Here is a 13267-nt window from a genome sequence, read left to right on the forward strand (position 1 = left end):
ATGTCTGATGGCAGGGGAATGGAATGGTTGGGATGACTTATCAGCTGAACAAAAGACCACAGAGCCACTGAAATGTAAGTGTGCAGTTGTGCTAATCTGTGGGAATGGACATGATCAATGAGGACACAAAATAGATGAACATGCAATTGCAGCTTTATAAAAAAAAATCAGAAGTGAAATGAAAAGATGAAAATAGTTTACTATTTGTCAAGGTTCTAAATTTTCCTGTAAAGTTGCTCAAATTTTTTAAAAATGGAAGTAACAAGACTGATTTTCTTTCACTGCCCCAGTTGGTCTGAAGAATTGTGCTGAGTAGTTCTGAGAGTTGACCAAGTAGCACAAAGCAGGGGGCTCCCTGACCTGCCAGACGACCGGGCTGAGTCATACTTGGGGAAATTTTAAAATGCAGATTCCCCCAGGTTCCACCCCAGCGCCAGCCTAGTGAGGAGAGTTCTGTATTTCATGGAGTCTCAAACGTCAGCAATTATAAGACACACCTTTATTTTGTAAACCGGTAAGAAAAATGTGCCAGCTGGAACTATGAAAACGCCTATCGTTTAGACTTTGTATTTATTGAAAGTCTAAAAGACTTCTTTATGCAGATTTTCATCATATAACACTTAATTCATACACAAAAAGGAAAATGTGAGAGATAGTCCTAAAACTTCATTGTGATTCCAACGTTCTGAACTACATTTTGACGCAGAGTTGTCCTTGTCCGTGTTTTCCCAAGCAGTGTCATCCTCTGCGCTGCGGTGAGCACTGGTGATGCAGTACTTCTGAAAAGCATACTCTACTGCTGGCTCCAGAATTTTACTCTAAACTGCTGACACTCATTCTACAAGATCTGACGCTGGGCTTTATTGACCTTACCAGGAGTCAGGCAATGACAACCACATGACAACTGCCACCTCCTGAAGGCGATTATGAGATGCATGAGCTTACACGTGAGAACAGGAGCATCTTAGCTTCTGTGCAGTGTGGTCCTTTGAAGGAGCCAGCGCTCTGCTTGGATGTCTCAGTCAGACCCAGTGTTTAATAGTCTGATTATGTCACGTTACCTCTTGAATAAGGCTTCGTGACATCCAGTTAGCGGGGACGGATTCCATTATTGGGCGACTTTGAAAAAAATAAACAGACCTCACTGCTGTAGTGCATCAAACACGAATTTGTAGTCTTGGTGTTAGGGGTGAAGGGCGTGTTCATACTTCGTGCGTGTGGTACGTAGGCACTGTAATTACAGTTAACGTTGTCTTTGGAAACTGGCGTCATGTCATTATATCTTTATAGTGTTTCATATTAGATTTCTGAAAAGAACTGTATGATTTGCTAGATTTCCAAATGACAGGTGGCTACACGAGGAAGTAGACTGCCTGGTTGGTCCTGACCGTGCACAGGACATAGCATTCTTGCAAATGCTCAGCCTTTGGGAAAGCTCTTGGTGAAGATCTTTTCCCTCCCAGAGCGACTGGGAAGCTTCTGTGGATGGGGACTCGCCTCGGGTCTCAGCCACGGGCTTCACCCAGGCCTGCCTGAACTAGGGGGAGTGGAGCCATGTCTCCACTTTCTAAAGATTCCAGCCTATGGCCTGTTGTGACTTTTTTTTTTTTTTTTTTTAGGGGCGGGGCAGGAAGTGGTGGTTCCTAGCCTCAGACAACCGTGAGCTCTTTTCTTCCGCAGTCTTGACAGACATGTCTATTGTCATAGCAACGTTGGCGTCAGGAGGAAGGGGCCATGGGTCAGTGATACCCAGAGCCATAGGGAGGGCCGGTTGTAAGATATCGGTCTTCTAGCTCATTTCATCTTCATTGAGGTTTCCAGGGATGGGGAAGATTGGTGACAGAAGTAAATGTGATAGGGCACCAGTCTTTCTGATATCAGAATGCCCAGGACAGTCAGGCTAGGCACAGATGTGTTATCCGTACCAAAGTAATTTAGAAGAATTTCCTAGAACGTCTGCATTAAAAAGAGCAGCAACTGTGGTGTGCCAAGGGCAGACAGAGCATTTAAAGTGTACGTGACAGAGTTAAAACCCCAGCAGAGCTCATCTAAACTTCATTTCCACAAAAGGCTAAGGCTTTCCCACGTCTTGCCTGAGTCCTTCCTCACGATGGACCATACACCTGTGGGGTGGGAGCTGGCCTATTGCTTTGTCTTTGACACTCAGAGCCCGGCTCCCAGGGATTGGAATCTGTTCATGTAGATTATATGTTTCTCCTGATAGGCTGAGTAGTTGGGAAACAGTGTGACATTAACACCAGTTAAACCAGCCAGCAGGGAAGGATTCTTTTTGAGAAAAACAAGCCTCTGAATTCCACAAACCCCTGGACTGAGATATTGAATGCAGGGGTTGAGAACACACCTGAGACACGGTAAGTGCAACTCACCTTTTTTTCCTACGGTAGTGACACAGGAGAAAGGGAACACTTTTGCCCATTTTTCACATCCCCACAACTGCCGAGCAGCCTAGGTATATAGTTCAGACCACCAGAATCAGCCTAAGCTGAGCATATCATGGAAAACCCCCCAGCATTCTCTACATGATTGTGTTCCCCTAGTATTTCTCTCCAGCCTGTCCTAACGGGCTCACAGCTGCCCTTGGATCTCGTCGCCGAATCCTCCCAAAAGCATTTTTAATGTGCCTCCTGCCTGAAAATGTAGTCTGAAACGTCTTGGACCTCTTAATCCAGTAATGAGCTTCATTGGTTGGTGACTGGAAACCCTCCTCAAGGCTTCATCCTGCAGCCCCGGATTGCTCCCTTCTCCATTAACAGTTGGCGCTCCAGCTCCAGCAGCCCTTTCCTTCCTGATGCAGCTACACACGGAGGCCATCGGTGAGAAGAGGCTCTGTCACCACGACTGCCCAGACTTAGCCTGTCATCCGACAGTTTCTGCGAGTGCAGTGCCCTCAGATAAAAGCAGCCTGGCTGTCAGCATTTAAACTCTCTGTAGCTTCCAACCTCCGATCAGACCACAGGTGGGAAATCGAGAACAGAAGGTGAGAAAACAGATTTCACATTCACATGATTATTCTTGTTTATTGAGGTCTGTTTATTCTCAACGGGTGCTTTTTCCTCCAAGTAAATAGAGCAGGCGTAAATATCTATAATGAATAAATTTATTGTCTTACAAAAATCATTGTCTAGAAATATGGGAATACAAGAAAAGATATTTGCAGTCAGGTGTCTGGTGGTCAACAGCCAGTACAATTCATAAAGGGGAAAATCAAAGATTCCAAACCCACATGACAAATTCTTCCTAACAGATGTTAAAGCTTTTAACCCAAAAGGTTTGTGTTTTCAAGCATGTTGCAGAGGATCAAGGATTTATAATTAACACTGATTCATTGTCACTGAATGTTTATAATACCACTTTGACTAGAGAGGTACATGATATATGAAGCACAGTCAAAACTTAATACATTAGATTGTTACAGAGGCAAATAATATATTTAACATTGTCTTAGTACTGTAGTGTCTAAGGCACTTTCTGTAATGTCAGTTTGATTAACTAGCAACCAAAAACAGAATGCTAAATGTTCACTGTAACACTGTCCCAAGGGGGAGGGGAAAGGAGAAATCAAAAAGGAGTCACATCCACTGGCATGTCAACATTCAGGCAGGTGGCATCTGTTCTCGAGGTTCTGTCAACCTCATCAACAAACTTGGAACAAGTCTCGGACACAAAACCAATATTCCCGTTTTGGGCTCAAAGCAGCGGCTGAATTTGCAAGGTCAGCATGAGAGCCTGGCTGGCGAGGGAGGGTATCGCCCGAGCTCCTGCTCCGGGGCCTGCAGCTGCTCGCTCCAGAAGCGAGGAGCACACCGGGGAAGCCGGGGCCTCCGGAGGCCAGTTCACGTGAAGAGAGGGGGCACACCACGACTCGAGGGAGGTAGGCATGGCCACCCCACACGGACGCCGCTTCCCCACATCCAACCCACCCCTCCTAATCTCTCCAAAGCCCCTTTCACAGTTTGCTCACTGAAATAGTGTTGATCATTATTTGAAGGAAATGAGAGCTACAAGTGCAGTTTAGGTTCCACAACGTTCTAAGAGACTTGACGTGGCTGAGGAGGCAGGGGCCACATGAACACAGAACTAAGGTTAAGGTAGCTGTCCGTACGACAAAGCATGCAGAGCGACTGGGCAGCAACCCCGGGGCTGCCCCAGCGACCGGCAACGGGGTCTAGAGTTTGTTTGAAAAAGGGTTCTCTTCTTAACATGTATTATAAAATGGTCTCTTGATGGATATATGGAAAATAGACGCAATCATGAGACGATCTGTTTAGTATGTGTAGGTTTTGTGTGTATATATATATATATATATAAAAAGGGGAGCAATTGTACCTAAATCTGAAGCAGGAGACAGTCGTGTAGGCTGCAAGTCCTTAAGACACAGTTGATCTCTCAGGAGTCGTGCGGTTCGCCAGTCCCCCAGATCTGCAGGGGGCCCCAAGGCCGGGGCGCTGGGGGACTTCCTGCCTGTCCCTCGGTATCGCCTCCGCCGGCTTCCTCGGATCTACTCGGACTGGGGCGGCTGCGTCTCATTGACGTCACTGGTCTTACTTTCTGTGTCGTCATCCGACAGCTCCAGGGAAGCGCCCTCGATGTGCAGCTGGCGCCGGCCAGATCGGCTGGCGGAGAAGCTGATCGGGCCTCCTCGCCTGGAGAGTAGAGAAAGTGTGTGGGCACGACCGCAGCAGCTCGTGGCTGGCAAGTCGTTCAACCGCCTGACGACTCAACTTCCAGCCCTTCCTCAAGACGCACCAGCTGGGGTGGTGGGCAGATGAGGAACAGCTCCGTGCTTTCCCACCTCTCCCACACCCGCCTGCGGGACATCATCCTGGGAGGGCCCCGGAGCCCTGGGGGTGGCTGGACTCAGCCCCCTGCTCACCATGGGCCAGCCTCTCCCCAAAGGGTGGAGAGTAAATGCTCTATTTAGGCTTTGTGGGCCACCTAAGGTCTCTGTTGAACACTCTTATTTGTCTTTTTACAGCCTTTATAAATGTAAACACCATTCTTAGCTCCCTGGCTGTGTACAGGAGAGCAGGGCGCAGACAGGATCTGGCCCATAGGCCACGGTTTGCCAACACCTGTGCTAAGCTGTCCTTCTGGGGGAGAAGGTGTAGCCTTGGCTCCCCGTGTTCTGCCCTCACCCGGGACGCGGACAGACACCTGGGCTGGCTCCCAAGCCTCGAGCCATGTATTCGCACAGCCCACTAGCAAACGCGGAGCAAATGAGTGGGCCTGTTGCTCCTCCATCCTCAAGGACTACTGACGGTCAGGGATCCTGAACAGGTAAACAGGCAAGAACGAAGAGCTGGACAGGAGCCTGAGAAACCACTGCACCCGGAGCCCATGGACGCAGCTGTTTGCAGGCTCTGGGTGTGACCTCACGGAGGCCCGGGGCACTCACCTCAGCCGGTTCTTCAGCGTGCTGACCTCGCGGCTCAGGCCCTCGTTGGCCTCGGTGGCGTCATCCAGTTCCCGCTGGAGTTTGCGCCGAGACGCGTTGGCACGTGTGGCTTCTTCCTCTGCTTCCTCCAGCTGCCGTTTGAGCTGCTTCATCCTGGCGTTGGCCTTCTCCATCTCGGGGAAGTTACACGAACCAAGTCACACCAAACCGGTGAATCCAAATTCGGCATCGCTGCATCCTGAGAGTGTCAGCATAGGCCTCTGCCCTGCCAGCCACGCGAGTGCACACACGAGTGTACCCACACACACGGCAGGCATATACACGTGCGAGTGCACTGATACACAAGACTGGGGCCTGGCCCAAGGCCTTTTGACCAGCCTGCTATTCTCAGCAAAACCATGTCTATGCAGCAAATTATGCTAAAGGAAACTTAAAAAAGAAAACACACCCGCTTTTCATCCCCGAGTTTTCTGCAGAAAAATGACAGTTTAGTATCTTCACACGAGCGCCCTATGGGACTGTGAAAGGGAAGGGCTAGTCCCGCAAGACGCAGAAGAGCCAACAGCGTGGACAGTCTCCAACCCCAGGAGATGCTCCATTCATTTTACACCTCTGTTCAACACAGGTTTGTTGACGTTCTGTTTGATGCAAGTACAAAGCCACTCTGGAAGACCTGACAGGAGAACTCAGCCTGCCCACTGGATCCCTCACTCCTGAACCACAGAGACTGGCCAGTGCCCTGCGGGTCCAGCTCACACCCACCCAGAACTGCCCTCGGTGTTGCTAGGCCCTGAGCGTGGGGGTGAGAAGGGAAGGCCAGGCTGGGTGCCCGACTGGAGCAGGGGAGGAGGAGAGGGGGAGGAGGAGAGGAGGATCTGGGCCAGAGGCACTGGATCCTCAGCTCCAGCCACGGCGGCAGGTCTCAGAGAGGACCGAGAGCCAGAGGAGAACACAGCCCCCACCCAGGTTTTAGCCAGTGCAGACCTGACCACGGTCCAAAGCCCTATCAGCACATGCCCTTGGCACTGAGAAAACAGATGCCTGGACGCAGACAAGGAGGACCACTCGGGTTCCACATGCCGTACACTTGCTTTCTCTTCCCTTTTCATTCAACAATGTATCCACCCCTCCATCCAGCCAACATTCAGTGACTGCCAGCTGTGCCCAGAACTATTCTAGGCATTCAAGAGATGACAGTGGGTGAAACAGGCAGAAATCTCTGCACTCATGGAGCGTCCATTCTAGTGGAGGAAACATGATAACTTTAAGGTCAGTCCAGGCCTCACACTTCAAGCCTTCCTGACGTGCTCTTGCCCACTCCGGGGCACCTGGGGGGACTCACGGGGCAGGGCCAGGTCCTAATCACCTCTGTATCCCCAGCACCCGGGAGTGAGTGGCAGGAACAAGGAACAGCACATGTTTGTCGAAACGTTAGAATGAAGAGGTGCAAATAGCTCTTCCTCATTCACCTGGTCAAATGGCAACACGGCTGGTTTTGCATCCGTCTCCTTGCTACAGCATTTAGAGTGGAAGACGTGTTCCTCCTACCTGCCTTCTGCCCTTACCTGTTCTTTATACTGGTCGGCGTGGCGGCGTTCATCCTCGACCTGCATGAAGATTTCCTTCAGCTTCTTCTCGGTGCGACGGACGAGTTTGTTGGCGGCTGCTCTTTCCCTGTGAAAATGAAAATGATCAACACGTTAGTTTTCCCAATTCTTGAAATGAGTATTTTTTTTAAGTCCTTTTCTGTGGAAGATGGCATTTGTTAGAGTGCTTTCCGGGACCTCTGTATCATCGTGATCAATATGGCCCAGAAACGTTTCCCTTCTGGTCAAACTGTGGATTGCCTTTAATGTATTCTAATGCTTGACAGGTAGAAAAACTGCATTATTCCTTCACCATGTTAATCACTTTGTTTAGTGATCTACCAAAGATCAAATGTTACATACAAGCTACCTGTCACGTATTTGAGTGTAGAGTTTTTGAAGACAAAAACCTTAGTTGGTTACTCTAATCTCCTAACTCTTCAGCCTGGAAAACAAAACAAAGACTCAATTTATTAGGCAATGGTTTCAATTTAAAATTTACTGACTACATACGAAGATGCTAGAGCAGCTGACACTGAAACAACGCCCCCATCCCTCCACGCTTCACGTAGGAGTCAAAGCACCATGTTTCTAGACAGGCCTCCACTGTCCCACATGAAGCAGAGGTAGCTTATTTGTAGGACTCCACTGAAAACAGAAAAAGTTCTTTTGTTCCTCCACAAATGTTATGCAAAAACGATAGTGATGGAGTCAGCTGAAAGGGCGAGTCATGTTAATTACAACCAAGAGCAAACAAACCCTTAACTGTTAGAGTTGAATGCAGGGGCAAGTCTGGGATGCTGGTTGCAGAGGATGTCAGGCTCTGAGCACAGACCCGCATTTCTGGGCCCCAAGCTCCCCGACAGGAGGGTGAGCTGAAGGGCTGCTCTAGCTCTGGCAGTCTGTGATTTCTATCCTCATAGATTTGTAAATGCCTGCCAAAGGCTGTGTTGTGCAACTCATAAACTTCAGAGCGGTTTACGACAACAGAACGGAAACTGTCGAGCAGTCCCTTCCTCAGGGAGAAAAAAAGCTTGTATTTTTGTCATACCGCATTTCTTCTCTGCCAACAAATTGTAGCATTTCACGTGATGCCACCAACTCGGGCAATCGACTTTGGGTAGAGATGTAAACTATGGAACCAGGAAGTCACGGGGCACAGTGCGATGAGCCCTCAGCTAAGTCTGGGAAGAGCTGACAGGTGAGCCCAGCGTACCCTGAGGGCTCACACCACCACCTCTCTGGTTACACGTGTTCTTGTCATTCTTCCCCTGCCAAGGGAGCTCCCATGGGATAAGGGGCATGTCTGTGTCATCTCTGACTCACAGGCTAAACCTGGACCTGGTCTGTAGCAGAGACACGGTAAAAACCTCTTACTTGGCCTCCTGCTCAAGCTGCTCCTCCAACTGCCCAATCTTGGCTTCCAGGGCTGAGATGGTGGCCTTGAACTTGGACTTGACAGCACCCTCCAGCTCCTGCAGCTTGGCCTTCAGCTCCTTGTTCTGCCGCTCCAGCTGCTGGCGCGCATTGTCGCTCTTCTGGGCGGCGCTGCGCTCGGCCGCCAGCTCTGCGTTCAGCGTGTCCACCTGGAGAGGAGATGGGTCAGTCGTGCGGGGACGGCGCGGCCCTCCCTGGGGCGGCCGCTGCGTGCCCACCTGCAGCGTGGTCTTGCGGAAGCGGTCGTTGAGCAACTCCATGTTGCTCTGCTCCTCTTCAAGCTCCTCCTCCAGCTGCGCTATCCGTGCCTCCAGACGCCGCTTCTCATCCAGCAGCGCAGACCTGCCGGGCGAGGAGGCAACAGCTCAGAACCGGTCTCCACGGCACGGGAAACTCCCAGAGGGCGCCTCCACCCACCCTGCTGCTGGAAGCCGAGCAGCACTGTTGACTTTTCTCTTTCCTCTGTTCCCACCCCAATCCGCCATGCCTAGCCGGTTACGCTTCCAAACACACCGCCCACTTCTCTCCATCCCCAGGCCTACCACCCAGGCCAGGCCCCATCATCTCTCGTCTGGACCGGTGTGCAGCCTTCCCGCTGACCGCCCTGCTGCCTTCTCCAGCTCTTCTCGGCAGCCAGTGTCAGCTTTAAAAGTGCAAAAACATCCTGGCATTCCCTAGCTTTTCTAGTGCACCGAGATCAAATGCCAGGTCCAAATGATGGCGTGCTAGAAAATGACCACGATGAATACTCAGTACAGTAACTGAATGGAGAAAGCAGCCTCTTAATTGGAAGAAAAAAAAAGGGCTTTTAATGCAAAGTGCATCCAGGGTAAGGTAAGTCTAAGGAATGTGCTTGTCAAACCTAATGAGTCTGAAAGCGAGGACTTGCATTGCCAGGCTGTGCACCCTATGGAGACCGGGCTGGTTCTGAATGTCTTTCCTGCACACCTATGTGGGCATGACTGGCACAGGGAGGTGTGACCTGCCGGGGTTGTGCAGCCAGCCAGGGGCCGAGGCAGGCAGCCCGGAGGCTCAGCGTCTCGTGCTCATCTTTCCAGACTTTGAACAGATGAGCAAACCAACTACTGACTCCTAGAGGCCAGACGACCCCCATGGCTGTCTCAGTGCCACGGGCGTGCCCCAGTGCCCATGAAGATGGGGGGGGGGGCCACCACCGATTGTGAGATGCCCGTCCCTTCCCACCTGTTGCCAGGAGACTCACTTGCCAGAGGCGCTGTTGGCGATCTCATCCGCCAGCTCATCTCTCTCCTGCTCGGCGTGTCGGCGGGCTCGCTCAGATGAGGCAAGTTCCTGAATAAGTTCAGACCGTGATGGAAGCTCTGGCTGTTAACAGTTTCCTCAAGTGTGAAATCCGACAGTGCCTGTAGCTGCGGCCACCTTGCTTGAGGCACTAAGTGTGCCTCCAATTGCAGTCAGACTTGAGAAATTACCCATCAACTTCTCTGACGTTAGCCAGGTAGAACAGTGTCAAAGTATGACCACTTTGTTTGCCCAACTGAAGCAGTAAGATGGTCCAGTACCATACTAAACATGGATAGTGAAATTACACTAGGCTACAAAGATACTAAAATATAGTTATCTGGTCTTAGAGAAATTTCAAGGGCAGATATATTTTGTTAAACAAATGGATGAATAAGTAAACAAACAAACCTCCTGCAGTTGAAGGATTTCTGCTTCCAGACTCTTCAGTTTCTTTTCACTCTCTTTGGACTGAGCAAAGATCTCATCCCGGGATGCACGAGCTTCTTCTAATTCACGTTGGTAGTCCTTCATCTGAGCCTAAGATGAAATAGGAAGAAAGTTTTGGGGTAGTGTCCATTCTTAGGTTTTAAACATGATATTTTTCTCCAGATTATAATATGTATGCATTTATTGTAAATATAAAAGTATGTGGAAGTGACAGAAATAAGACAAGAAAACATTCAGGCCAATATCCCTTATGAATACAGATGTAAAAATCCTCAACAAAATAGTAACCAATTGAATCCATCAACATATTAAAAGAATTATACATTGTGTATATTTATATACCTTTAATACCCCACCATCCAAGTGGGATTTATCTGAGGAATGCAATGTTGATTTGATATCCAAAAAATGAATTAACTATATGATCATCTCAATAAATGCAGAAGCAGCATCTGAAAAAATCTAACACCTTTTCAATATAAAAACACTCAATAAACTGAAGGAAACTCTGATAAAGGGCATCAGTGAAAAACTAACAGCTAATATACTTAATGGGCAAAGATTGAATGCCTTCCTCTAAGATAAGCAACGAGACAGGGATGCCTGACCTCGCCCCTTCTGTGTAGCACTGTAATGGAGATTCTAGTCAAAGCAGTTAGGCCAAGACAAAGAAAGAAAAGACATTCAGATTGGAAAAGAAGTAAAACGAGCTCAATTTGCAGACGATATAACCTTACATATTGAAAATCTTAAGGAATCCACTAAGAAACGATTAGAACTAATAAACGAGTTCAGTGAGGCTGCAGCGTACAGGATCGATATACAGTCAGCTCTCCATTATCTGTGAGTTCCACATACGCGGATTCAACCAGCAGTGGATCAAAAATATTCAGGGGAAACAAATTCTCAGAAAGTTCCTAAAAGCAAAACTTGAATTTGCCACATGCGCAGCTATTTATATATCGTTCACCTTGTATTAGGTAGTATTATAAGTAATCTAGAGACGATTTAAAGTATACGAGAGGATATGCATAGGTTGTATGCAAATAATACACCATTTTAGCAGGGTACTTAGGAAGGGAAGGAGAGACCTTTTTTTCTCCCCCCCACCCCACCTTTTTTGGCTGTGCTGCACGGCACGTGGGATCTTAGTTCTCTGACCAGGGATCGAACCTGTGCCCCCTGCAGTGGAAGCGCGGATGCCAGGAAGTCCCAATACAGCATTTTACATCAGGGACTTGAGCATCTGAGGATTTTGGTATCCATGGAGTAGGGGGGTCCTGGAACCAATCCCCTTGGATACCAAATGACAACTGTACAAAAATCAATTATATTTCTATATACTAACTATAAACATTCTAAATATTAACAAAGCAATTACACTTAGCATCAAAAAGGATAAAATTTAGCTAAAGTATAAGACTTGTACATCAGAAACTATAAAATAAAGCATCGTTGAAAAAAAATTAAAGAATAGCGAAATGACTGGCATGATAGCCATGTACTGTTAAGATGGCAATACTTTCCAAGTTGATCTTCCAAGTCAACACAATATAAGAATCCAGGTGGGGGGCTTTGGGGGTTGGTGGGGGGGAGGCAGAAATTGACAAGCTGATCCTAAATGGAATTGCAAGGAACCCAGAATACAGTCATGAAAAAGAAGAACGAAGTTGGAGAAGTCACACTTTCCAACCACAAAACCTGCAGAGCTACGGTAATCAAGACTGTGGTACTGGTGGAAGGACAGACATAGAGATCAATGGAATACGACTGAGAGTCCTGAAATAAACACAAGTCTATGGTCAGCTGATTTTTTACAAGAGTGCCAAGACAATTCAAGAGGGGAAAGACTAGTCTTTTTAACAAGTGGTGCTGGGACAACTGGATATCCATATCCGAAAGAATGAAACTGGGTTCATATATGAGACCATATAACAAAAATTAACTCAAAATGGATTTAGAAAAAGAGCTAAAAATATAAAACTCTTCGGAGAAAACACAGGACTAAATCTTCAGGACTTTGGATAAGGCAGTGGTTTCACAGACCTAACAAAAACAGAAGAAACAAAAGAAAAGATAAACTGGACACCATCAAAATTAAAAACTTTTGTGCTGTAAACAATACCATTGAGGGAGTGAATAGATAATCTAGACAATTAAAGAAAATATTTGGAAACTGTATATCTCCTACAAAACATCCAGAACGTATACAGAAATGTTACAACTCAATTACTGAAGACAACTCAAAAGCTTAGCAGAGGACTGAAAGACATTTTTTCCCACATATGATATGGGCCAATAAGCACATGTAAAGCTTTTCAACATCATTTGTCATTAGGGAAACGCAAATCAAAACCACAATGAGGGACTTTGCTGGTGGCGCAGTGGTTAAGAATCTGCCTACCACTGCAGGGGACACGGGTTCGAGCCCTGGTCCGGGAAGACCCCACGTGCTGCGGAGCAACTAAGCCCATGTGCCCCAACTACTGAGCCTGTGTGCCACAACTACCGAAGCCCACGTGCCTAGAGCCCGCGCTCCACAACAGAGAAGGCACCGCAATGAGAAGCCCGCGCACCGCAACGAAGGGTAGCCTCCACTCGCCGCAACTAGAGAAAGCCCGTGCGCAGCAACGAGGACCCAACACAGCCAAATATAAATAAATTTATATTAAAAAAAAAACCACAATGAGATTCCACTTCATACGCACTGGGATGGCTATAATTAAAAGATGGACAATATAGCAAGTGTTGTTGAGGATGTAGAGAAACTGGAATCCTCATACATAGCTGGTAGGAATGTAAAATGTCGCTGTGGAAAGACCGGGCAGTTCCTCAAAGTTAAACAGAATTACTGTATAACCTAGCAATTCCATTCCTAGGTATATACCCAAGAAAATTGAACACACACATCCGTACAAATATATGTGAACGTTCATAGCAGCAGTATTCATAGTAGCTAAAAAGTCAAAATAACTCAAATGCCAACTAATGAATGGATTAATAAAAAAAATATGGCATGTCCAAACAATGGAATATTATTTGGTAATAAAAAGGAATGAAGTACTTATTTATGCTACAACGTGGTGAACCTTGAAAACATGCTAAGTGAAAGAAGCTG

The 13267-nt window shown here is 47.7% G+C and overlaps 2 protein-coding genes across 5 annotated transcripts in view; one reads left to right on the forward strand and one right to left on the reverse strand.

Moving 5' to 3' along the window:
• The window catches only part of NDEL1 (nudE neurodevelopment protein 1 like 1), a 55275-nt gene extending 52948 nt beyond the window's left edge, over positions 1–2327 (forward strand). The window contains exon 9 of one of the 3 annotated variants that reach the window (XM_082861363.1): positions 734–2327. In XM_082861363.1, coding sequence (XP_082717489.1) covers positions 734–830 — 97 coding nt within the window. In that variant the 3' untranslated portion in view covers positions 831–2327. The remainder of the gene's footprint in view (positions 1–733) is intronic. The other 2 variants (XM_082861366.1, XM_082861365.1) reach the window with 2 other exon arrangements.
• Positions 2328–3851: 1524 nt separating this feature from the next.
• MYH10 (myosin heavy chain 10) overlaps positions 3852–13267 on the reverse strand; it is a 133889-nt gene continuing 124473 nt past the window's right edge. The window contains exons 35-41 of one of the 2 annotated variants that reach the window (XM_082861232.1): positions 10111–10239; positions 9662–9750; positions 8658–8781; positions 8380–8588; positions 6982–7090; positions 5417–5589; positions 3852–4664 (exon numbers count right to left, since the gene is read on the reverse strand). In XM_082861232.1, the coding sequence (XP_082717358.1) occupies positions 4520–4664; positions 5417–5589; positions 6982–7090; positions 8380–8588; positions 8658–8781; positions 9662–9750; positions 10111–10239 (978 nt within the window). In that variant the 3' untranslated portion in view covers positions 3852–4519. Of the gene's footprint in view, positions 4665–5416; positions 5590–6981; positions 7091–8379; positions 8782–9661; positions 9751–10110; positions 10240–13267 lie in introns of both variants that reach the window. The other variant, XM_082861231.1, reaches the window with a different exon arrangement.

This window comes from Leucopleurus acutus (genome assembly GCF_964270905.1).
Source record: "Leucopleurus acutus genome assembly, chromosome: 19".
Classification (NCBI taxonomy): domain Eukaryota; kingdom Metazoa; phylum Chordata; class Mammalia; order Artiodactyla; family Delphinidae; genus Leucopleurus; species Leucopleurus acutus.